This window comes from Belonocnema kinseyi, chromosome 5 (genome assembly GCF_010883055.1).
Source record: "Belonocnema kinseyi isolate 2016_QV_RU_SX_M_011 chromosome 5, B_treatae_v1, whole genome shotgun sequence".
Lineage (NCBI taxonomy): Eukaryota > Metazoa > Arthropoda > Insecta > Hymenoptera > Cynipidae > Belonocnema > Belonocnema kinseyi.
The window spans coordinates 66,055,491-66,081,599 of record NC_046661.1 but is presented as its reverse complement, the minus strand read 5'-3'; the positions used below and the strand labels follow the sequence as shown (position 1 = coordinate 66,081,599).

Sequence of the window (26,109 nt, the reverse complement as noted above, 5' to 3'; positions counted from 1 at the left end):
GGTAATACTTATCCAGCTTGGCCTTGGTCTCGGATATCGTTTTCTTGTGAAGATAGTAGTGTTTGATCAAAACTCGAAACTCAGATTTTTCCATATTAAAAACAACTCGGAGGTTAGTCGCTTCTCATTGCTGTAACTTGTAAATGCGGAAACATAAATGGCTGAAGTTTTGACAGGCGTCATTTGAAGGATCAAGCTCGACGAAAATGGTTCACATTAGTGAATACTAATGCCATCTCGTAGAATTTTCAGGTACTTATCAGACTGCCTAGTACTCAACACGCCCCCTCAAAAATTAATCGACGACAATTATTTTTATTTACATACTTACATACAACTTCACGACTTGTTGGTTGAAGAACTACAAAGAGTAAATTTGAACACATTGCTGGTTGTGGTATGTTTCCAATTTGAAGTTTATCTGTTATTTTTAGGACCAAAAAAATGAAAATCATCCTACACAAAAATTTCATGAAAGCACTTAGTCACGTGATCTTGACTTTATCGACGTTCAATGTTTCTCTTTTTCTCCGCTAGAAATCGCTAAAAGAGCTCCAAAAATAATGATAGTTTACGTGCGCAGATACTTATTTGTTGATTTGCAACGAATGTACAAATTTTATTGCTTATATTAATTTTTGTAAATGTTTAGACAATTTACTCCAAAATTTGTGTCAGTGTTCTATATACGCGAATCAAAAAATCTAAAATGCATCAAACAAAAATTGTCTCCAAAGTGCTATAACCCGAATGGTAATATCCTATTTTATCAATTTGTAAAGAAACTTTCTCTAAAATCTAAATTATATTTGAAAGGTCATTAATCGTGACCTATTGAGAGAAGGAACATTTTCTTTTTTTTTAGCTCATGCAGAATTAAGTCCTCTTGTATTCATTCTCTAGAAACTTTCTTCTGTGACAACTCCGAAACGAGCTATTCACAAAAAACTGGACTCTGAGAATTTACATATAAATTCAGGTCGAAATGAGTGACATTTGGCAGGTGCTAACTCACGATCTATTATAGTTAGGATAATGTAACTCCGAAACTATTGATGATAGAACAACTTTCTTTTTTTTTAGTTTTAGACAGTGTTGTATCTACTTTAATTTTCGTAAGAACATTTTTACCTCTCAAATGCACAGGAAAGCACCAATCCAATGGAATGTGATATTTTGCACCTTTTCATATACACATATTACATATTTTTAGATTAATCCAGAATTTCCGTGTCGTTTATTGAAATAACACGTTTGTTCCGCAATACTACACCGACCCAGGTAATCGTACTCTCCGAGGATTTGAACCCTAACTCAGCTAATTAACTACACGGAAAAAATGTATACTTGAGGAATTACACAATTAGTTCCGATGTGGCGGATATGAGAAAAAATCCGTAATAATTACAGACCTACGTTATTTTTAATTCTATATAACTGTTTCTATGAGAATTAAATATAATGCAGGAAGAATTCTTAAATGGGACAGTAATTTTAGCAACGGGAAACTTTAAAATTTGCGAAACTAAACTCCGTTAAATACAAAGTGAAAGACTGGATATTTCACAGAACGCCTCTTAAATCAAAAACACGGCAGAGTTCTGTAATTTTTGCGCGTCCTTTTCAACACGAAAAAAAAATATTCCGATTTATATAGGGGCTTCTATATTTAGCCTAATTTGTATATTAGAAGAAAGAAAGGAAGCAAGGATGCACGGAGGACACATACGAGAGACACATTCTTAACTTATTGTACGCACGCAAACATGAATATGTTTCTATAGCCTAACCTAACATAAATATATATAATGCAAGCAACGCACTTCCCTACCGCAGAATATTGCACGCCGTGGGTATTGGCCGAAGTGGTCCTTATATATACTAACCAAGAAAATTCTCACCGCTTGTGAGAAACGACCCGTGCCGGGCCCAACATTTTTGGTGGACCGAGTTATATTTAATTTTCTTACTTGAACCTCTAATATTTTCTTGACATTTGTCACTGAAATGTCTGAACTTAGAAGAAATAAGTTTCAAACATTCGAAAATTTCTTACACTTGAACACTAGATTTATAAACAATTTTACAGTTTAAAATTATTACGATTTATTTGTTCAAAGTTCACATTTTTGCAGGATCAAAGAAAAAATTTGCACAGTTTTGTGAAAAAAATCGAAGATATTGGACAGTTTATAAACCCAAGCAAATGTTATTATTTCCACTTTTTTTCCCAATATTTCTGAAAGAGAGCACAGAAAAAACAGAAGATAAACTTTACCTCGATTTCGGATGAAAGATTCGCTGCAATAAAAATTGACTTTACGGGATAAACTTTAACGAAATATCGGTTAAACTTTCTTTTGTTTTTCCATGACAACACATGTATTCTGAAAAACGCGAAGTTGTCTGAATAAAACTTTATCCCTCTAAAAAATGTACTGCAACCAATTTTATCATTACTTTATTCTGTGAGGTCAACAATATTTGTGCTCGGTATTAAATATTTGATGTCGACATGTATCTTTTACCATATCGGTCAAAACAAAACATACAAAATTGATAAGAAAATGTTTTAAAAATGTATATTTAAAAATTTCAACATATATACGTTGATTAAAATAGTACAACAATCACTTAAGTAAATACTAACACGATTAAAAAGTAAAGCTTTGAAAAAAAACTTGTGATGAAAGATTTGTCTCAACAAATATATACTTTGTTTGATGTTTACGAAAACATGAAAACAATTTTGGGAAAAAATAATTTATTCAAACTTTTTAAATTTTTTACCCTAAAACTAATAATTTTTAAATTATTTTAGATGTGTAACAATGAAATACAATAATTTTCAACCAAATAGTAAAAAATTGTAATAAAACCGATCAATTTTGAAACTAAAGATAAAGTATTTAAGTTTTAATATGAAAGTGGTCTTTGCATGAAAATAGTTCAAGCTTTAGCCAATAAAATCAATGTTTAACAAAGTTGTACAACATAACACTAAAAAGTTCATTTTTTGTAAAAAAAAAGATGAATTCTCTATAAAAAATTCTAATTTTTCGAAAACATTAAAATTTGACGTTGTTTTGCTCTATTTTATTATAAAACTCACATTTTGCCTTCAATTTAGGCTTGCTACAAAAAAATTTAATTTCCGATCCCTGTAGAAAGACGAAGTGATTTTCATGCAAATAGTATACACATAAAAACATTTATGAATTTTATTAGAACAAAATTAAAATTGCTCGCGTTTTTTTTTTTGTAGTTTGGAGAACATTTTCCAAAATTAAGGACTTGAGCAAACTCCAAATAATCCGGGGAATTTGTTCATTTTTTTCATTTTTCCAATAGTTGATAAGATTTTAAATAATAATGATTAGAAAACTTTTTTTCATCAACATTTCATAAGAAATAAATGTATGGTATTGGATGGATTATAAGATTTGGGATTTCCAGCCAAGGATTTTTAAAAGAATTTTTAACAGCGCTATGCATAATTTAAAAATGATTAATTTATTCCATTTATTTTCACGTTCCTAATTTAAATTTTAAAGGAACTTGGGAATTGTTTAAAATTTAATGGACCAATTAGGTTTAAAATTGTTATTTTTTATGCTTTTAATTAGAAATCAGTTTTAAGTTTTTAGAATTGAATTCTTCAATTTTTACTCGTAAAAGTCAGAGTGCATTTTTTTGTACAGAAAAATCTCGTTTTTTAATATTTTTTTTTAGAAAAAATAATACTATCGTATTAATGAACAATTTATGAACATTGTAATATCAATTAAAAAAACGTAATCCTTAAAAAGAAAAAAATAGGAACCTTTACATTTTTAATGTTTGGAGTATAAAATAAGGTCTATTTTTCAAATTTTAGGTTAATTATAATAATTTCAAACTAATTTTCAATCTATTTTAATTATATGAAAGAATTTTGTATAATTTTATAAAATTGAAATCTAGAATTATTTCAGAAAATTTCAGCGGATTTGAAAGGATTGTAAAGGAGGTAATTTAATAGTTTCCATTTGATCATTTTTAGAATTCAGCACATTTTAAAAGATTTCAAATACAAAATAAGGGTTATTTTCATATTTTATGTTGCTTATAATAATTTCCAACTAATTTTTAATCTGTTTTAATAATGTAAAAGTATTTCATTGCATTTTATAAAATTGAACACTTCAGAATATTTTTAGTAGATTCAAACGGATTTGAAAGAATGTTAAGGGCATGTGATATTTAGAAAATTGTCGATTTTACCAGTTTTAGGTTTCCCCGGCTTTTTTTCTAGAATAATAAATATTTTGTCTTAAAAAAATGGGAAATGATAGCGAACATGCTAACGGACGTCCCCACACACTTTTTTTGTAGGTTAATTCAAAAAGTTTTAATTTAGCAAAATGTGATTAATTTGCATAGCGTTTAGGAAATAGTATCGATTTTTTCAGTGTTAGATTCCCCCGGCTTTTTTCCTAGGATAAGAAATATTTTGCCTTCAAAATCTGGGGAATGATAGCAAACATGCTAACGGACGTCCCCACACACTTTTTTTTGTGTTTTTTTTTTTTTTATCAAAAAATGTTTGGTATTGCTAACAGCGTGCGTGTATATTTCGAGGTTATGTGTGTTACAATTCACCCTAGCGTTACTTCGAAACTACACAATATTTTTGGCCGAAAACTTTGGACTTACAAATAAACATAGTAACTAATTTCCCGGAACTAACCTTGTTTGCAGGCAATCAAAAAAGTTTATTTCATAAATAATTTCCAGATTATCGGAAAGGCAGAGATGCAAAACGACTTAACCTCAAAATAATACATATGCATAAAATTTTGATTTAGCAAAATAAATTTTTTTGTTATTATATCCCTTAGAAATGAGTCCGGGGACGTCCGTTAAGATATTTTATAGCATCTCCGAATTCAGTTTTAAAAAATTTTTATTTTCGTGGAAAAAAGCCGGGGAAACTGTAAGTATCACATGCCCTTAAAGGAGATAATTTAAAAGTTTCCATTTTAGCATTTTTAGAATTCATGTTTCAATATGGAAAAATCGCAAATGATGTTTTATTTTGAAAAAAATTAATTTCAAGATAATATTTAGAAAGATTAAAAAAGCAAAAAATTTCATAAATAAAAAAAACATTATTATTATTATTATTAATTTATGAAAAGTCGAGTAAGTTTAAGAGATATTTAAATGAATAATTAATTTCAAGAAAATATTCCCATTTTTTTAAATTGAAGGAATTTTAGATAATTATAGGAGAATTTTAAATAATTTTCTTGAATATTCGTAGAGTTTTGAAAATTCTTAAGCGTTTTAAGGGTTTTGAAATGTTTAAAGATAAAACAGCAATTTTCTTAAGATACCTGACAAAATTTAAAATAATATTTTTTTTAGAAAAAATAGTTTTAACAGAATGTTTAAAAAGATTTTAAAACAAACACAGGTTTCGATTAATGCATAACAATTTAACAATTACTAATTTGTTAAGACTTAAAATAAAATTAATTTCTCTTTTTATGTACAAAATTTTTAATTAAATAAAAAATTTTAATCGTTCACTTTTGATTCATTAATCGAAACCTGTGTTAATTTTGAAATCTTTTTAAATATTCTGTTAAAAATATTTTTTGAACATTTTATTGATGCAATTTTTAATAATTTTCTACGCAATTTTACTCAGGTGTGAAAGAAGGCTTATTAGTCGATAATTATTAACAAGATAATGATTCGTTCCTTGTTTAGGAATTGGTACAGTTTAAACTCTCTCTCGTCAGCTGCACTCATGGAATTGTTTTTTTTTTTTTAACTAAAAATACGATTTCTTAACCAAACACGTGAACTTTTAGTTATGAAAATAAAAAAATAGCATAATTTTTAACCGATAATAACAAATTTTCAATGAAATTTTCAATTTTAAACATAAAAATATAAATTAAAAAAAATTTCTGATTTTTCTAAATTAATAATTGCATCATTTTTATTTATTCGTCTATTTTTTGCTTTTTTTAATCTTTCTAAATATTGTATTGAAATTAATTTTTCTTTTTAAATAAAACTTTTGCAATTTTTCCAGGAATTTCAAGAAAGTATTTTCATCATCTTCAAAATGTTCAAAATTCTTGAATGACATTAAAAATGTATGTTGTAACAATAAAAAATGACATTTTATTTTTAATTTTTTGAAAAGTTTTCAACTTTTAAGCATAATGAAATCTTTTCAAAACTTCTAAATATCGCTTAAACTTACTCGAATTTCTAAAAATTAATAATTATTTAACTTTTTTAAATTTCTATTAAAATGATAAATTTTCAAGAATAAAGAAGCATTTGTAACCCAGTAGATTATTTATCAACCGAAACCATGAATTTGAACAAAAATTATGATTTTTTTCTACAGAAAGATACATTTTTAACCAAATAGTTTAACTTTGAACGAAAAAGATGAAATTGCAATTATTCTTAAAAATAACAGTATTTTACATCTAGTTTCCATTGATTTTTCGTTTTTGTAGTTTTATTTGTGATTCTTATTCTATGTGATTCATTATTGAATCTCGTCGATGCGATCCCTGGGCGCACAACACTGACACACACTAATGCATCTGTGCTGCCGTATCGCATCTGTGTTTGCGATGCACACTTGAGTAGCGCGCCGCCACGTACGCGTATTTCAAAACTCAGTAGAGTTCTGTAATTTTAAGCGACCTAGAACTGTGGTTCTCACAGCGCAGATGTAGTTTCTCTTCACCTTGTTCGCAATAATCATTTTGAACTTCTACGGCACCAACTTTTAATACTTATTATCAGTTCTGTGATTATGACAGGCTAGTTCGAAAATATTTACAGAATAGGTATTGTTAATTCACCGAGTTTTTCTCATATCCGCCACAATGTAACTTATTCAGTACTATCTCAAGTACAAATTTTTTCCGTGTATTATGTCCTACCGCGCGCTCTAACCACTTTGCTATCGAAGCACTTGGATCTCGATGACAAAATCGTACCAAGTTATTTGGTGAGCTTCAACCAACTCTGTCCTACTTCCCACGTCTACAACGGCGAAACGTGCCGCCCTTAGTGATAATAGTTTCTGTGTGTAGAATTGTCTCACCAGAGCGCGTTGCACGCATCACATTCTACAAAAGTATTATTAATTGACTTACAGGAAGCTGTCCACCTTGAGTATATGAAATACCAAAAGCTGTTAATTTAATGTTAAAAACAAAGTCTAAATTTACTCTTCAGGGGACTGTCCCCTCAGCCCACTGAAACACTTGTTTCAGCGGTGACGTCGAGAAATAACCTAACAAAAGGGCACACGAACGTTATCTGTTGTACACAAGGACAAACTTCACGTTGGAAACGTTCCATTTAACGCAAAAAGATGACTTTTTGTTGCACATAGAACGATTAAAATAATTTTCAAGTTAAACCAGGGGACTGTCTGCAAAAACTGAGGGACAAAATTAAGCTCGAGTTTTTAAATATTTAATATTAAATTTTAAAAATATGTGCTTCAAAAATTTATTTCCCATTATCACAGCATTTAACAATTATTACATAAATGACATTTTTCATTTATTCAATTGTGAAATATTTAGCTTTGATTGTATTTCTTAGCTTATGACAGGCCAGGGGACTGATTTTTTATGTACTTAGAAGGAGATTATACAATGTGTATTCTTAATTTTGACGGTTTACGCAGTGTTTTATTAAGAACACTTAATAACCTGTTATTTTGAATTACTATTTACAAGAAACCGTTTTATTTTATATGTTTAATTTGTCCGAGACACTGATTTTCCCAATAGTAAAGAAGTACACAACATTATTAAAGCGTTTTGGAACTCGTGTGTTCTTTATTTTTTATCAGCTTTCGTTCGTTTTTAAACGGATTTAATCTTTAAAGAAAAACACTCTGCAACCCTTTGTCAAATAAGTGAAACTCAATTTTTTAAAGAATATTTTTAATTGTTTTTTAAAAGTTATTCCACATTTAAAACTGAGTAAAGAGAAGTATGATAAAAGAAATGGATAAATTGAAAACTGTGTCTTTTATGAAAGTTTTTTCTATGGCAGAAATTTGCTGTTGTTGCAATTGATGTTATTAAAGCATTTTTATATTTTATTATTCTTTATTATTTATTACTTTTGGATAATTTTTAAACCTTCTAAATATTTAAAGATAAAAAGTATTCAGTCCTTTGTTAAATAAGTGAAACTTAATTCGTTTTTTCAGATATTTTAAATTATTGTTTAAAAAGTGTTATTTCGCATTAAAAACTGAGTAAGTTTCTATTATATAAAAGAATTGGAGAGATTGAAAACTGCGGATTTTATGGAGGTTTTGGTATAGCAGAAAATCGTTTTTTGTCATCAAGGTTATTAAAGCATTTTTGCACTTGACTTTTCTTTATTTTAGTTTGAAGATGGTTGAGGCTCACCATGACTTGTTACGTTGCTGCCCTGAAATTCTTGACCGAGTTTTTTTGACCGAAATCCAAGTGCTTCGATAGCGAAGTGATTACGGTGCGCGATAAGACACTCTAGTTTAGGTAGTTTAGGTAGGGTTCGAATCTCGACGAGTGCGATTTTTCAAAGCGTTTAAGCGTGTGATTATATGTGTAAGTAACCGTGTGTGCGAATTATGTATTTAATAATTATAAAAAATGAGGATTATATAACATTAATGTCAAAAATAACTTTTTTTTTTCGTTGAGAAATCCTGCTTTGAATTTTCATAAACTGTTGCTTAGAAATCAGATTTCTTGTCTAAGAGACTATTCTTAAGTACGAAATTCATTAAGTTGAGGCACTAATCCATTGTTCCGATACTACACTTTCTTGATTAAGAAAATATATTCTTGAAGTGTGTCAGAAGTAATTTCTTGGAAGTAAACTAAGTTCTGTATTTGAATACACCTCTATGTGAAGTAATACAATAAAGTTTCAGTGTAATAAAATACGCCATTCCATCTGAGATGCATTTTATCAGGTCAAGGAAATGTACATTTGTTCTAAGCATAAGGTACTAAGTATTTATTTGGACCACATACCCATATTTTATCGTCTCCATTTGTACCTTCATATTGGCTTGAAGCAAGTAAAATTTAATTGATCCAAGAACAATTCTTTTTCCGTGTAAATTCTAAATTTTCAACTCGATTTCAAATTTTCGATATTTTAATTACTCTTAGAAGAGATGTATAGAACGACATTTCTTATTAGGTATCGCCACTTTTCCAGTGTTTAATTTCCGAAGGACATAATCCATTAACAAAATTTTTTCCTCAAATAACACTATCATTTACTGGATTTTATCTCCCCAATGAGCTATATCTGAAGTTTTGTGAATTTATCATTTCGCTGGACGAAAAAACCGGAGAATGACCGACAATTTTTTGAGACTGGGAAAAACAGAGAAATGACAGTGCATTTATTTTTTGACATGGAATATTACCAATTTTCATAAGAACAATCGAGCGTGTGGATTTGCATAACGTTCTTAGCGCTCGGGCTCGCTCTTGCTCTCGCTCGTGCGTTGCTGAAACGCTGAAATATGTTTCGAAAACGACCAACTTGGGAAATTCACCGCATTGATAGGTTTTTTTTTACTAAAAATTTAAAAACCCCCGAAGATTTTTATTGTAACGAAATCAATGACTTTTGTAACTAAATTCGTGAAACTTCGGTTTATGCTCGAGGAAATGATCTCGTTTTTTTCTCCGAATAGGAAAACCTCTACCGATGCCAATTATGTTTTAAAAATAGATTCCTTTCTGATATTTGCAACATGAAAATTATTGCAACCATTACCGCCAGGAATCGTTTCCTCAGACTTTGACGGAAAAAACTCTGCAGGGAAGTTTCGCAGACAGATAACTGCCATTGGCAAAGTTTTTCCTTGATGTTTAAGAAAAAATTTGACAAAATTTGAGCCAAATCGTTCTCTTTATTTAAAAGATACGATCCATTTTCTTTTTGCCGCTCGCGCTTTCGATTTGAGTCGGCCGGCCCCCTCGTACTCACAGTGGTCTAGAATAGGAATTTACTGTTCATAATTGCCCACATGTTGCATTTCATAACCGATTTTAAACTTCTATTTTTTTTAAAGCTTATTCTTAAATTTTGAAGAGAATTTTGGGTTTTGACTTTTAAATTGTTGTCAAAGAGCATCAATATATAACCAATTACAGTGACAAAATTGGCCGTTTCAGCTTTGTGAATTTTTATCTCAAGAAAAGTACAGAAAGAGACTCACTACCAGCTCGAATTATTGAAACTTAACATTTCTATTCACAATGTGCTATAGAATACGAATGAAATATTATTTTCCACATATCACCCCAAAAGTCTGTTTTTTAGGGTCCTAAACTAACCCCACAAGTTAAAAAATGGTGGTTTTTGCTAGTTTTTGGTTCTACATATGACTTTTTTTTTTACGTTTTTTAAATTAAAATTGTTGCTGATACATGATATACTACTTCATACTCATTTTAACTTTTTTTTCTAATTTCCCATTGGTGTCATTCACAAAATACGTGAATGGCCCCTTGGAGCGAGGTGGATAATTAATTAAAATAAAAAATTAATTGTTCAAATAATTTATTATAATTTTAAATGATACTCATTTTGAAGTAGCTAGAAGGTTTTGGTTTTTTCTGAAATTTTAAACTTTTTTCCACTTCGTAGACATGGCATGAAATCTTAAAATTTTTGTTTGAATTTTTTCCTGGCGGTAATGGTTAAAATAATTTTTATGTTGCAAATATCAGGAAAAAATTCATTAAAAAAAATTTTGCATCGATAGATGTTTTATTATTTACAAAAAAACCGAGATCATTTCCTCTAACAGAAGCCGAGTTGTCGCGAGTTTAGTTTCAAGTCATTGATGCTTGTACAATGCAAATTTCCGGTTTTTAATTTTTTAGTAAAAAAGCTATCAATTTAATTTAAAAAAAATTCGGATTAAAAGTTGTTGTGGCTTGTCGATCCGCACAATACCTTCAGGGTTGCTACAAGACCTGGAACTTTTTTAATCTTCTCTATTTTAAAGTCTTAATAATTTAGTATTTTATAGCGAATTCTATATTTAAAAATTAAAAAAGAAAACCTAAAGAAAATGCAAATATAACAAAAAGTGTATGTATTAAATTCAAAGAAATGGAAGATTCAATAAGAAAAGCAAAAAAAAAAACTGGAAGATATTGAAGAAGATTTTCGTGAAAGTACCGATCCTTTACCACTTTACCTTGTACCACTACACCACTCTTTAACCCTCGGTTCAGTAGATGTTACATATCTTACAGTATATAATACAATGGAATAGAGGTTTATTTTTACTAAAGGATAACCGTTGAATTAACCTTAATTTCATTGTCATTGTTTATAAAGAACCCTCTACATTTCTTGATAAGTAAATATTATATTTCTTTTTTCTGCGTGCATTATCGTTGCATTATAATTTTTTACAATTCAATTCAATTGGCTGAATTTCAAAAAACTAGACCTGGAATTTTTTAAAACTATACGTTGAAAAGTCATGGAATTTTGTAACCAGACTCTTGTAGCAACCCTGGCCTTGTTCATATAAATAAATGCCCCATTGCTATAAATGGATGATCTCTTTGTGGCAAATAAATATATTTTTAATTTAATAATGTTATTTTGAATTAAATTATTATTTCTTTGATTTCAATAAACCTAAATTCTTGATTGAAATACAAAAAAATTAATTGATTCAAATGCGTCCGAATTAATTCAAAGAATCATACTCTTTAAATCAAATATATATTTCTTTGCACGATTAATCAGATTTCCACGAATCTAGAACTTTTGAATCAAGGAAATAATTTACTTGAATGGAAATAATATTTATTTTAATCAAGAAAATAAAGCCAAAGAATTCATTTATTGGATCAAAAAAAGATATGTGTCTGGTTTAAATAAAAATTACTTCTGTTAAAGAATATTTTCTTGCTTCTAAGAAATAGGATTCAAGTAAATGCCGCGAGCGGGCGCCATTTTTAAACTTTATTCAGACAAAACATGTTACTTATTCAATAAAAAATTCTTTCTTGGAATATGTTAATGAGCTGCTGAAGAATCAAAATACATCTTTATCTCACTTAATGCAACATCCCCATTGTCTTAACTGAAGTCACAGGCCTCCTTCATTACACGACCCCGCTCTAGCCTTACTCACATGGTGAGATATGACGACAAAAATATGTCTGTATCATGTTCGAATGGGCGAAGCATATTGATTTCAAAACATTCGCGTGTAAAACTTTTTTTATATGCATGATTAAGGTACATTTTTTCAGTTTTGTTTACACTGTGAAAACTATATCGCATGAATTACAATATATACCGTAATTCCTGCACTATTTATCGCAATTATCGCATTATAATAGCGCAAAATCGTGATATCGAACATTGCAAGTTTTTACATTATATATCGCATAATTTTACAATCGATAACGCAAGAATTTAAGTTTATTACGCTATCACATTGTATTTTTTGTTTTGTGATCTCGCGAGTATTCGAGTAGTAGTGAGCAAGCGATTACAGAAACAATTAAAGATAAATTTTACATCGATTCCAGGTGAAAGATTCACCGGAACAAAAATTACCCTTGCCAGATAAACTTGATATGAATCGAAGATAATTTCCGATTTTTAACCTTGCCTGGACAATCTTTCATCTTATAATCGCTCCATATTTATTCGAGGTGTAGCGACAATTACGACGCCAGCGCTATCAAGCGTCGTTTAACTTCATTAAATTTGAGAGAAATGGGGATTCCCATCTGTCAGTTACATTTTGCCCTTTTGCTAAATGGTATTAAATAAGTTCTAATTCGTCTACAACAATGGGATTTATTTCGGAGGAGATATATCAGTAAGTAAAATTTTTATTTGTGTTTTCTGTTGTTGATTCTGCATATTTTACTGAAATTTTCTCACTTCAGCGCGACGCAGTCGACGAGTTCAGAATTATTTTCATAACCTCAGTGAAACTTTCGCCGAAATATGTTTAATCATTAACCTTTGCTGGTCTTACCTGCAGTAAATTTTACTTTTTTCTGTGATTGTTTCAAATCTGGTCTCCCGATTTATATCTAACTTTAATTTAACTTCATTTTTTTTCGGTGATATTAGTGCTTTATAATATCGTAAAAAGCTCCGGGACCTGATTGTACGTTATCATATTGCGCTTTCTTGCAATATAGAGGTTTTGCGATATCATTGTGCGATATCTTTTTCTCCGTGTAGTAGTGTTGCAATCTAACATTTTTTGGCGTTTTTTATAACAGACTAGCAGTACTATTGATCGCCGATCCTCAAAAGTGCGCTAAATTCCGTGCATTTAGATTCACCGAAAATAAGACACGAAGACCAATGGAAGTACCATGAAAAAATTGATTGTTCGAAATGAGATGCAAATAGACTTCATCTTGAAATTTTTGTGATCGCCAGAACATCCCGCCTCTCATACTGAAATTCATGTATCGCGTTCACGAATCGATAACTGATACTTTAGGGTCATTTCGATACCAGAAAGTTGGCGTTAACCCTCCTTGCACAAAGGAATGCAAGTAACTTATAATTTGCTTGTACGCCTCTTCGATTCCGGAATAACTCGGTGCATGCGTGTGTGGGTGGGCGGTAGTGTGGTATTGCGATAGTGTGAACGTGAATCATACGCGTCTGAATTTCATTTCCTGGAAAATTAAATTCCAGGAATCTGAATAAATGTTTAAAATCTGCCCGAAAAGCATACACATCAGCAAGCCGAACAAAAATGGATTGTAAAAGAAATATACTAGGAAAATATTTTTAGTACAATTTAAAAAAAAATATCAACAAAAATTGAAATACATTAAAAAGAAAGGGTTAAAAAATCATTTGGTATAAAAATTAATAATCCATATTTTTTTCTGTTATAGATTTTCGCTATAAACTAGGCAAAATAACGTTTACTTCCGCAAAGTAAAATTTGGTGAAGCTGGTTCTAAGATTATGTTAAAATGTTAGTCTCTTTGGCGCCCTGAGTAACATATTTTTTTTATGCCAGAATATAGTTTTATCGGCTAGAAGCTACCAGCAACTTGATAAATGGGTACTGATTATTTAGGATTTTTTCTATGGGAACTTACTTGAAAAATATTGGACATATCACCGTCTTGACGGTAGGTAATAAGCTTTCACTTTGAAATATAACTAGTTGATGCAGTTAATTTGACAATTAGTACTCAGTCAACTTGACTAAACTACTCGTGATACTTGCCCTCGACTTGATTCTCTTTCAGCCGAGAATTCCTAAGGTTTTTTTCTGATTTATTTGGAACGGATAGGGGCAGACTGGCAATCTGGCATTCATTATCATTCTCAGATAACTGAATAAGTCAGGACTTGGCGCGCTTCCGAAATCAAACGAACACTGGCGGAATCACTCGAAGTGAAACATTTGAGCATGCGGTTGGCATGGGCGCTTCGTTGACAGAAGCACTAGTATACTTGTTTCAGTGTCACAGTGACTGTAGTCGATTGTGGAGCGTTGTATAGGCAAGAGTAATTCTCACTTCAATTGGCTCATTAACGGCGACGGTCACTGAAGTAAATCTGAAAGCGGCAAGGTCGCGACACTTTGAGACTACTCCGGCGGTGATCTGTCCGCGAGTGACGACAGAATCCGCTTTCGCGATTCCCATATTAAAAACGATAGATTCACATTTCTACAGACATTGAAAGGAAACTCGAGCGATTGCGATTGACACGAGCCTTGCTAGGCCAAGGATATTCAGAAGATTGCCCTCGAGGTGAGTTGTCATTAAACTAGAATTTTCTGCGTTTCTACTCTCAGTGATGGGCCATAAAAAGATTTACGACGGAAATTCCTAATAGGGACATATAGTACGTGTTACCACTGAAACTTTATTACGACGATAAGTAGATTTACAAAATTGACTTCCAAGATTTGAAGCATAAGCAAACCAGTTTTCATCATGTCAAAGCCACCCTATCCAAACAAAGTACATTACATATTTTTTTTCTGGATGATACTTAAAATGACAACAAAATTTCAGGATCCAATATTGGGCAAAATTCGCCAAGTGTACCCGCCTAAAATTTTTTTGTCTACAATATTATTAAGTATTTTCATTTTAACCACCACCTAAATTCACTTCCTTGAGTGCAGAGGTGAAGATAATAGAACAAATTCATGGGAAAAAACTTTGCTCATGTTATATCTTCAGTATAAATAATAATTATTGTCATTTTATTATTTTATGAAATAATAATTTAAAAAATAAAAACTAATTTCCTAGTATGCTTGTATAGAAAAAAAATAGTTTTTACGAAGATATTAACAAAATAGGGCAAAATGGATCAAATCCCATGCACTTGATCCCTTGTTTTCCCTTCAGCACTCCACGAACTGAAAATGTCTCATTAAAACTCTTCTGAATCGTAGAGTTAAGAGAACCCCTTTTAATTCTAGAAAAGGAGCGTGTCTAGTACAACGGGTTATCAAAATACAGGAGCCAAAATTTAATATTTTACGCCACCCGCTTAATCTCAATATTAATTTATAACTTCTACTATAATTCAAAATCATCCTAGGCCGAAAATGGGATGGGAGGAATTAGTTGCCGCCCAAGGCATCAGGGGATTTATTAGAGTTGGAAAACGGGATTCCATCTTACAGCTGAAATTTTAAATATTGTTTTCTGATTTTGTGCATATCGCATCTAAACATTCTGTGTAGCTGGTACCAGAGTCGGTTTTTGGAAAAAATGTTTATATTTTATTTAATAATGAAAAAAGGAGAGAATAATAGAGACAAACTGCAGTGACGCTCAGTGTTAGCTGTGTGTGGATTATCTCAGCACTCTCATCGACCCTCATGAAACACGAATTGCTCGTAACGAATGACCCTTTCATCGTTATGAGATGCAAGTCAGTTACAAAAACTCAAATTATGAAAGCATTGATTGATTCAATTTTAATTAGCAAAATCAGTTTATTTTTCCTAAATTGATGAAAGTGAAAAAAAGATTCATGAAAATCGGTTTATATTTGCAGTAATAATAAAAATGTTAAAGTGCACACGAAAGCATACAAGTACACAAAGTATACAATTTTTTGAAAAAATCTTGAATTTGTTGTTTTTTCTATTTCAGCTATTCCTTTGTCACCTGAATTGACGTAAATATTTCTAGAGGTAATATATGTTTGATTATATTTGTTAAAATACAACACTTGTTGCACGGAGAAAAATGATTATTGAAATTTAGATGTTCAATGGAAAGGATTGTTCCGCCTAACATGCAGATGTTCATGCGAAACATCTAATATCTTTTTGAGATGTTAGGCGTAAAAATATTTTGATGTTAAACTGAAACACATTGAGATGTTAAAATCTTCCGTGCGCATGCACATCGCGCATTGAAATTTCAGCACTACATTTGTGGGTTATATATTTTCGATATTATAATTATGGAATATTATAATTTGGGAACATTTCCAAAGAATTCAAATTAGCTGTCCTCAATTAAAATTGGATAACGACTTTTTTGTCTACACGAGAGAAGTATGATCTTAAATTTCAGGTTATATTGATTCTAACACATTTGACAAAATTTTTATAAATTTAAAATAAAATTCAAATTTAAGTTATCTAAAATATATAGAATTTTAAATGAACATTACATATCATTCGTTCTCGGTCTATTTACCCCGTTTTAATTTTTTTATTTTATTTAAAAATAGTAAACGCATAACCTCTACTTGACTAAATGTATCATCTAATCGACATTTCATTCCCTTTATCTGTTTTTCTTTCATGTACGAAAATTAAAGTTTAGTTTTAAATTCACAGATAAGTAATCAATTAATTTCTTAAATGACAAGAAATAAGTAAACTCCTAAAACATTTACAGCCGTTATTTGACATAGCCATACATGTAATATCTCGTATATTTCAGTTCATTTTGTATGTTCCAGAGTAACATCTCATTTTTTAATATCTACAGGTGCTATTTTTAAACATCTAGATTACTGACCTATAGTTAAACATAAACTATGTTAACCCTGAACATTTAGATGTTACTTTTGAACATCCCTGTTTCTCCGTGTGATTTTGTAAACAAATGAGGGAAGTAAATATAAAACTTTAGCGTGAAACATATTTTTTCTGCACTGTAGCTCATTCTTAGTTTTTAATGAAAATAGTGGTTACAAATCTTTCTCATAACAACTTAAAGCAGTTTTAGTGAAAACAATTATTTTCTACGCCAAAGTGCCGAAGCTTTGAATTAATTGATTTAATTTCTTTACAAGATTAATGCATGTTGCATTTTACTAAATATAATTGAACCCTTATTATTTTCAGGAATATCTGCATCAATTCAGATGATGAAGGAAAATCCGAAATTAAAAAACTACAAATTCAAAACTTCCAGAAAAATTGTTTATAAAAATTATAATAGTTAACGTTTCATAGATAATGTTACTGACGATCACTCTCACAATTTTATTATAAAAATACTGGTATACTAAAATTGTGAGAGTGATCAGTCTAACTTCTATGAAACATTAACAATTATAATTGTTATAACCAATTTTTTTGGAAAAGTTTGGAATTTGTGGTTTTTCAATTTCAAATTTTCCTTTATCATCTGAATGATATAGATGGGAAATAATACATATGTAATTTTATTTGTTTATTTCATAAGCAATCGAAATACATAAATAAGAAGTTTTGGAATTTTTCCTTTAGAAAAAGCGGATATTGCCAATCTAATGATAGTTTTTTTATAATGGCAGTTGTGGATCAATTGTAGGATTGATGTATCTTTTAGCCTTAGGTAACCAATAAATGGATCTGGCACAATGGATCAATAAATGGCTTTTTTTAACTACATTAGAATTTCGTGATATTTGAAATTACATAAACAAATAATGACCAGTATTTATTGTTAATTTTACATAGGAGTAGCGTCTGCAAATTTTACTCACGAAAATTTAAATCAATTTTAATGTAAAATAATTATTTTGCAGACCAAAATACCAAAGTTGTGTATTTACTTATTTAATTTGATTACAGAATCAACAATTGCTGTATTTTCACAAATATAATTGAACCTATGTTGCTTTCAAGAATGTATGCATCGATTCAGATCATGGCGGAACATCCTAAATTAAAAAATCAAAAATTCCAAAATTTTACACAGAAAAAGTTCATGAAAATCTCTCTCACAGAAATTTGAAACAGCTTCAGTGCTAAAATTTTTTTTTTTTTTTTTACAAAATCAACATTTGTTGTACTTTAACAAATATAATTAAAAATATATTAGTTTTAGGAATATCTACATCAATTCAGATTATAAAGGAAAACCGAAGTAAAAAAAACTACAAATGTCAAATTTTTGCAAAAAATTGTTCATAACAATTGCAATTATTGTTGTTTTATAAAAGTTATGACTAACAATCACGCTTAATATAATTGAAAGCATTTTCATGAAAGAACAAATTTGGTTCAATCAACAATCAAATTAATAGCATTGTGGAAGTACACTTGCGTTGATTTAAGGTGATTTTTATTATGTGCCAACCGTTTTTATAGAGTTAATAATGATTCTTTGAAAATTCTCGATTTTCTCATACTTTGAGTAAACATAGAATAAATAAATACATGAAAATGAAAATATGTTAGACTTAGGTGCGCTTTGAAATTAAGTACACTTTAATCAAAAAATAATAATAATTTCAAATCGGGGCTGAATTGAAGGCAGACTTTGCTGAGCGAAAAAAATGCGTTTCCTCCCACGCTACGGTGTATCTGACTATTCGTTTGTATGTACTTTAACATTTCTATTATTACTGCATATATTGACCGATTTTCATGAATCTTTTTTTCATTTTCTTTAAATTATATGAATAAACTAATTGTGTTAATTAACATTGAACCAATATATGCTTTCATACTTTGAGTTTTTGTAAGTGACCTCCAACTCATAACCATGAAAGGGTCATTCGTTATAAGCGATTTGATGCGTCAGTTTCACGAGGGTCGATGAGAATGCTGAGAGAATCCACACACACACACACGGAGAAAAATGGAAGGTCTGTTTGGCCATATAAGCGTGCGGACAGATCATATTGCAGGGTCGACTATTCACTATAGGACAGCTCTTGAATATGGCTAAAGCGGCTATCTCTAGAAGATAAAAACGAGAGGTCCAAATCGACAATCTCAGAAAGACGACACGATTGTCTCAGACCGTCGTCTCGGTCATTTCAAGCTGGCTGACCCGATCATTGTGAAGGGCTGGTTTGGAGATCTCAGATGGTCGATCTGATTTTCTCAGACATTCGACTCCATCAACTGGATGTAGGATCACGAGTGCATTGACCCTGCCCGTGCCATCTGTCTTTGCATGAATCTCAGCAGTTGATGCCATAACTGAAAAATAATGATTTAGTTTCAAATTAATGAGTACAATTCAATTTTATCCTAAATCGACTAATGCTATAATTAACAGTGATTACTTAAATAATTATAATCTATTTCAAACTTACATTAACCTCAAAAAGATTTTAATTAAATGTCTTAAATCTCACATTACTAATATACAATATTAACGTTACAATTACTTATTTAAAACAGGTACTTACCGAATAAGATATTTCCAATTAATCCTCAATAAATATACTTCAGTTTACACTGAAATATTTGGTAAAAGCCTTCTTTTTTAACAGACATAACTATGGTGTCTAAAATTTCGTTATGCTAATTGAAGCCAATTAGCAATACCCTTTAAATTGTCACGCGCATGATTGATGCGCAAAAATCATGTAATGAACCATACGCAATGGCTTATCTACTCCTTCTTGGATGGTCGAAATGAGTGAAAACAATATGTGTGTATTGACCATTCCGAAAAGGATACCTTAGTTATCCCTGATAGTGAGTGTAATGCTCTTATAAAAGTCAGACTGGCGATAAAATAAGAGTCTTTTTAACCATGTCGAAAAAAATATGAAAAAACCGTTCGACCATGCAAACAGACTTGCTGTCTCTAAATTTTGACCACATAACTTTGACCATCCATTTTTCTCCGTGCAGCTAACACTAAGCTTCACTGCAATTTTTCTGTTTTTTTGTTTTTGTTTTTGTCTAGCAAACAAAATATAAACATTTTTTCCAAAAACTGATTCTGTTCAGCAAAATAGAATAATATTTAGATGCCCTATGCGAAAAAGCAGAGAAAAATATTCGAAATTGCGGCTGTAAAATGGAATGTCGTTTTCCAGTGGCTTGGATCCAGAATTCACTGTTCTTAATTAACTAACAAGCGACAATTCTTAATCGGTTTCAACCCGGGGAAGTTTCGGGTATCAGGAATACAGTGAAAAATGGTAGCGTAATCACAAATTTTAGATAACCCGTCATTCATTCGTTAGAATATCGCTTCAACGGCCAAGTTGGATATAGGCTTATTTGGCCATAAAGTGTCATATTTGCGACGAAATATTTTTATACTGAAATTCAACTTTATCACTAAGCCATCACTTACTCCGGGCGTTCTGACATTTTGATTATTTGGTTTGATTCTCAAATAATGATTATGAAACTATTGTGCGTTTTTTTGTCTTCTTTGCATTTGAACCTTTATGTTGAATGCGAAATACAGTGAACTCCCACTTATGTCCCCGCTCGCCTAATTCCCCTGCCCCTATACGCACTTCTTTTCCCGCGTGCAGTTCCTTCACCTCCCACCACGGTCCCTATGCGGGCTATACGGTCACGCCCGCGAGAGGAGCTGACCAATTAGAAAAAGAGGCCCGACGAGCGGAAAGATTGAATTGAGTATCTTAATACGACGTAATGAGAATCCAGATAACTTTTTTGAGAAAATATTCGAAACGCAAAAGTAACTCTTAAATGTCATAATAGTCAAATTCTTCAAGTGTACACTGTTAAAAATAATATTAAATTTAATATACCCATGTGTGTTAAAATTAATATATGAAGTATATGAAATCGCCATTAAGAGCGCGTATATTAAATTTCATATACATTCATGTTAATCACTTACAAGGAAAGCATATTTCGTTTTTCACAAATTTAAAATAAGCTTAGCTGTAATTTTCGATTCTAAATAATAAAACATGATACATTCTTCCTGTTAACCGAAAATAAAATTGGATTACAAGTCGAAACGTTCAATTAAGCAAATAAATAACAGACTTAACCTACAATTAATTGTATCCCCCTTAAGTTTTGACCATTTAGAGCAAAATTAGGAAAAATTTAACCCGTACATTGTACTTTCATTATAAATAACTGAGTCTACGAATTCTAGATTATTGATTCCATTGAGAATATTTGAAAAGATTTAAAGAAATGAAAGCAAGTTGAGTTTTCACGCACATTGCTATACTGACCTGTATATTAAATTTAGTACACATGTATATTAAATTTACTACACCAATGTATGTTGAATTTCAGTAGCGGTAGTGCATATTTGCTTCACACACATGTATATTAAACCTCATACAGATTTTTCTAACAGTGTAGAATGTATTTTCTCAGTCATATTCCATTATTTTTTCGATTAATACAGGCTCGTAGCCAGAAATTTGATTGGGGGGGGGGGGGGGGGGGGGGGGGGGGGGCAAAAGTAGTTATAATTTAGATTTTTTCACATCTATGGTAAAATTTTAGTATTCGCGGAATTTCGGGGGATGGGCCCGCCGGGCCTTACGGCTGGCCACGGCCCTGATTGATGACCCTTCATTGTCCCGCAATACAATTAACTGTCCGAAATTTGAGATAAGAGTACCCGATCTGACGCACTAAGCTCAAATTTTGGATATTTTATTTCGCGACAGTGAAAGATCTCTCATCGACAAAAGAATGGAACATGACTCAGAATATAATTCTACACTTGAGAAATGTTACTATTCATGCCTTTATAACTTACCGTTGCGTTTAGAAATATTCCTCCAAAAAGTCGTGTGCAGTTGCAGTGCAGAGCCATGTAGGTAACAAAGATCATGTAACCTTCCTGACGGCTGACATTTCCACCTATCGTAGCATGATACATTTGAAAATTCAGATCTTTATAACTTACTTATAATTTTAGATCATTTTATTCAAAAAAGTTTTTCAATATGCCGCGAAATATTTGAGTCGGTTTTTCATTCTATTATATTAATTTTTAGTTCACAAATTATACTAATTCAAGGAAATGAAAAATCAGTCATGCTAATCAATCGCATGCTAACAAACCGCGACTGCTTCAACTTGCATGCGCCGAAAAGCATTATTATTGATAGTATATCTTTATTGATTCAAAAAAGACCCGCGCTTTTTGGCCCATGCGCTGTTGAAAAATTTACTTACAGTGGGTGTAGTGATACAAGGCTGAGGCAGCCAATGAACGTTGCTAGACACAAATATCCTGACGATTCGCGGTAGAGGTAGTGGCCCCTCCAGAGGGAAACATTCGTGAGCGCATACGTTTTACGGCGGAGGACATTGGTGGAAGTTTACTGTATTTAAAATAGGTTTGTTTTTTTAGGAATGTTCACCATTAAATGCAGTTGCGGATTAAAACAATATGCCGCCCTAGACAGTGGTGAAATGCCCCCGCCTCCGTAGTTTTTTCGAAAAATAAGTCTTCATCAGGAGCGAATAATATTGACAACCTTTCATTTGTTATCAAATAATATTGTTGATAACAAATGATGAATAAACATTTTCATTCGCAATTTTAAAACATCGAGGCAGCTGCCTATGTTGCGTGTTCGGTGAATCCGCCACTGATTGAATGCTTCAAGAAGCCCAATTTTTTAATGTCATTCTGTGACCACCCTACAATAGATACTGATCCCACAGAAGATAATCAATAATTTGAAATACTAATGCATGTAAAATAATTAATATAGTGTAACTAATAGTTAAGAAATAATACGTGTTAATATATTAAAGTTAGAATTGTTTATTTTACTTATATTTGTCTTTAAATTAATAATTATCTACTGTCCGGTGTTCTCCCCTACGTTTTAAGGCCATGTGATGAGTAGGTCACGTGACCAGATTCCTACCTTACCGACACTTCTTATTTCCCAACTTATTTTTACAAGAAGCACCACATCGAGTTGGAAATTAGGGATCAAAAATAATAAGCACTAAGAAAAGTGGGTCTGGTCCTAAATTTTTATAATTATGAAAAAAGTTTTTTTTTTGTTGAAAATAATGTTGTTGCTTTTTTCATAATTATTAAAATTTAGGACCTGACCCACCTTTCTTGGTGCTTCTTATTTATTATCCCAAATTTTCATCTTGATGTTGCGCTTGGTGTAAAAATAAGTTAGGAAATAAAAAAATGTTGGTTAGGTAGGAATCTGGTCATATGACACATTCGTCACATGGCCTTAAACCTAAATCTTCGAATTGTTCAATTTGCAAGAGTTTAAGTTAAAAAATAGCACCGTTTAGTTGCATTTATTTTTAAATTGTTTGAATTAAAAATTTCAGAATTAAAACTTTTTAAGCTTCGATGGTAAAAGATTAAGATTCAAAAGAGTTTTACCAAGAATGCTTTATTGTGCAGTTCGAATTTTTAAATTTTAATGACCGTACAAAATTTGTGTAAAGCGGGAAATGACTGTGATTTTTTTTCTCGATCAAAGTGACCATCCTGTTATTTAACTTGGAACAGTCAAACCGTGCTGCTTAATAATCTTTTATTCTGAAATCTTGCCATTAAAATTGATCATTAAAAACTTCAAAATGAAATCAATATAAATTTTAAGAAATCAGATCTAAAATGCAAACAAATAAGCTTTCACAGGATTTATTGAATACTATATGATACATTAAATTGGCCTCGGAGCTAGTTGTCTTGCGCTGTCCGTAGTTTTTTTTATCACCCGTTTCTCTACACCTCTATTTTAAATACAGTGAAACTCTTCTATTGCGCTGGTTTTGGAGCTGGCAGTGATGGGGAAATAACTCGAAAGACTGCTGCTTTGGCTGAAAACGCTTTTGGTTGTCGATTTGGCGTCAATGCTCGTCGGAATGGCTTTAAAAGGGAGAGCTATTGAAGGGTCTCGCTGTATGTACATTCTTCTGTTATTTAGTAACCTAATAAGTAATATTTATTTGTGAAAGGATAGTATATCTAGTTGAATATTTTCTGAAATCCTACAATATTAACTGAATTTAAAAGTTTTTTTTTAATTTCTACGGGGGGCGGCTTTAAACTTCAGCTCGAAGATTGTTGACATCTCTAGCGTCCTCATTTTACATTTCTGTTGTTTAATTCCTTCTAATAAAAATTAAAGTCTGTGAAAAAATCTGCAATTTGTACTTCTTTAAAATGAGTGTTAATATCTCACGGAATTAAACTTTATATAATCAATTTAATAAATATTTACATTACTTTGTGTTATTTTATAATGTACTGATGAGAACATAATATAATCCTTATGTCAATTACAGTGAAACTCTTCTATAGCCCTGATGTCGGGGCTGACGGTGGGTGGCAACTAACTCATTATAGCCTGCTCCGCTTTTGTTTGTTCACGCCTGACTGCTCGCCTGAGTGACAGCCGCGCACCCCGTGCAGCACCTGTTACACATACATGCGACGCTGCGTCACTTCTCGGAAAGGCTATAGAAGGGAGGGCTATTGAAGATTTTGACTTTATTACGTAACAAAATGTTCACTTTTGGAATTGAGATTTTACATCATTCTCTTGTGTTTTGTATAGCTCTTTTTGTATTGAATCCTGAAATAACAGTAATCTTGATGTAAATGCAGTATTGTACTTCATTTAATGAACTAAGCGTGTAGATTTTAATAAATAAAATGTATCTGTGAATATATGGGCAATTATCTGTAAATTTTATATTTTATGACTTAGTTACTCATTGGTGTTTAATGACAGGAGTAAGATTAATTGACTACTAATTCCGTTTACATGATAAAAAGCTGAACCTCCCGTGTTTTGCTTAAAAAAGATTCCACATTCTAGTTAAATTAATACAAATTACTGTGTCGCTGGTGAAACGAAAACATTTTTTTTTACTTCGGCACCGCCAAAAAAGTTTATAAACGTCTTTTTTTAGAGCAATTTCAAGCTTAATTTTTAAGAAAAAATCGTAACTTCACGTTTTTTTTTTTTTTTTCCTTTTCTAATTTTCAATATTAACAAAATTATTTCTGTATAGAAATGAGAAAATTCGTTCGTACAAATAAAATATTGCTGGTGTAATGGGCAAGCCTTCCAACAAAATTACTTTAAATGAATTACATACATTACTGATATTTCGTTTTCAATTCTATAGATGTATTCATATGTATCGACGAAAAAATTCCGTGTACTTTAATAACATCGACGTATAGAAATGGACCGATAACGCTGTGGGGAGCACGGAAATGGGCTTCAGAGAGAGAGAGAGAGAGAGAGAAGATTTGAGAGTTACATCTGTCTCTTTATGGATAAAGCTGTTTGGTCAGAGCATTTTCAATGGGTGGAGTTTGATGAAGCACAGGGTCGCCCAACCCTGGAATATAAAAAGGCAGATCTACCTCTCAAATGTTTTCTCTATCTTTAAAGCCCATTTCCGTTTTCCCCTCAGCATTATCGGTCCATTTCTATATGAGATGTCTTAACATTTAAAAAATCACTAGCTCTTCAACTAGCTTAATTGTTTCGAAAATACAGTGAACAACCTCAGATTTACGCATTTTCGATAGGCTAATAATATCCATTAGCATTAAGTAAACGGTTATACACGAGCAAGATTATAATTTCGGTCATCCAAAGAAGACGCGTATGAAAGGCCATGTAGCTATTTATTTAACCAAATTTATTATACGAAAATCTTAAGGTTCTGGAGAATGATTGCCCATATGTCCATAATTGAAATATGATTTTTTTTTTTAAATAATTGCATTTAAAATGAATTTATTTCAAACATTTTAGACTAAAAAATATTGAGCTGTTACTGCTTGCAATTTAAAAAATTAAATCTTTGAATACGTACACTGCCGTGCAAAAGTTTTA

General features: G+C 31.2%; 1 protein-coding gene and 1 long non-coding RNA gene across 4 annotated transcripts in view; both read left to right on the top strand.

The window, feature by feature from the left end:
* Nucleotides 1-26,109, top strand: part of LOC117172499 (transcription factor kayak) — a 141,703-nt gene that overhangs the window by 72,970 nt on the left and 42,624 nt on the right. Inside the window, exon 1 of one of the 3 annotated variants that reach the window (XM_033360500.1) lies at nucleotides 14,012-14,210. The exons of the other annotated variants lie outside the window; for them this stretch is intronic. Coding sequence (XP_033216391.1) covers nucleotides 14,166-14,210 — 45 coding nt within the window. The 5' untranslated portion in view covers nucleotides 14,012-14,165. Of the gene's footprint in view, nucleotides 1-14,011; nucleotides 14,211-26,109 lie in introns of those variants that run through there. 3 annotated transcript variants of the gene reach the window in all.
* On the top strand, nucleotides 14,557-24,923 carry LOC117172500. The gene is made up of 3 exons (XR_004467029.1): nucleotides 14,557-14,840; nucleotides 23,999-24,152; nucleotides 24,539-24,923. It is a non-coding gene; the product is annotated as an uncharacterized LOC117172500 (long non-coding RNA).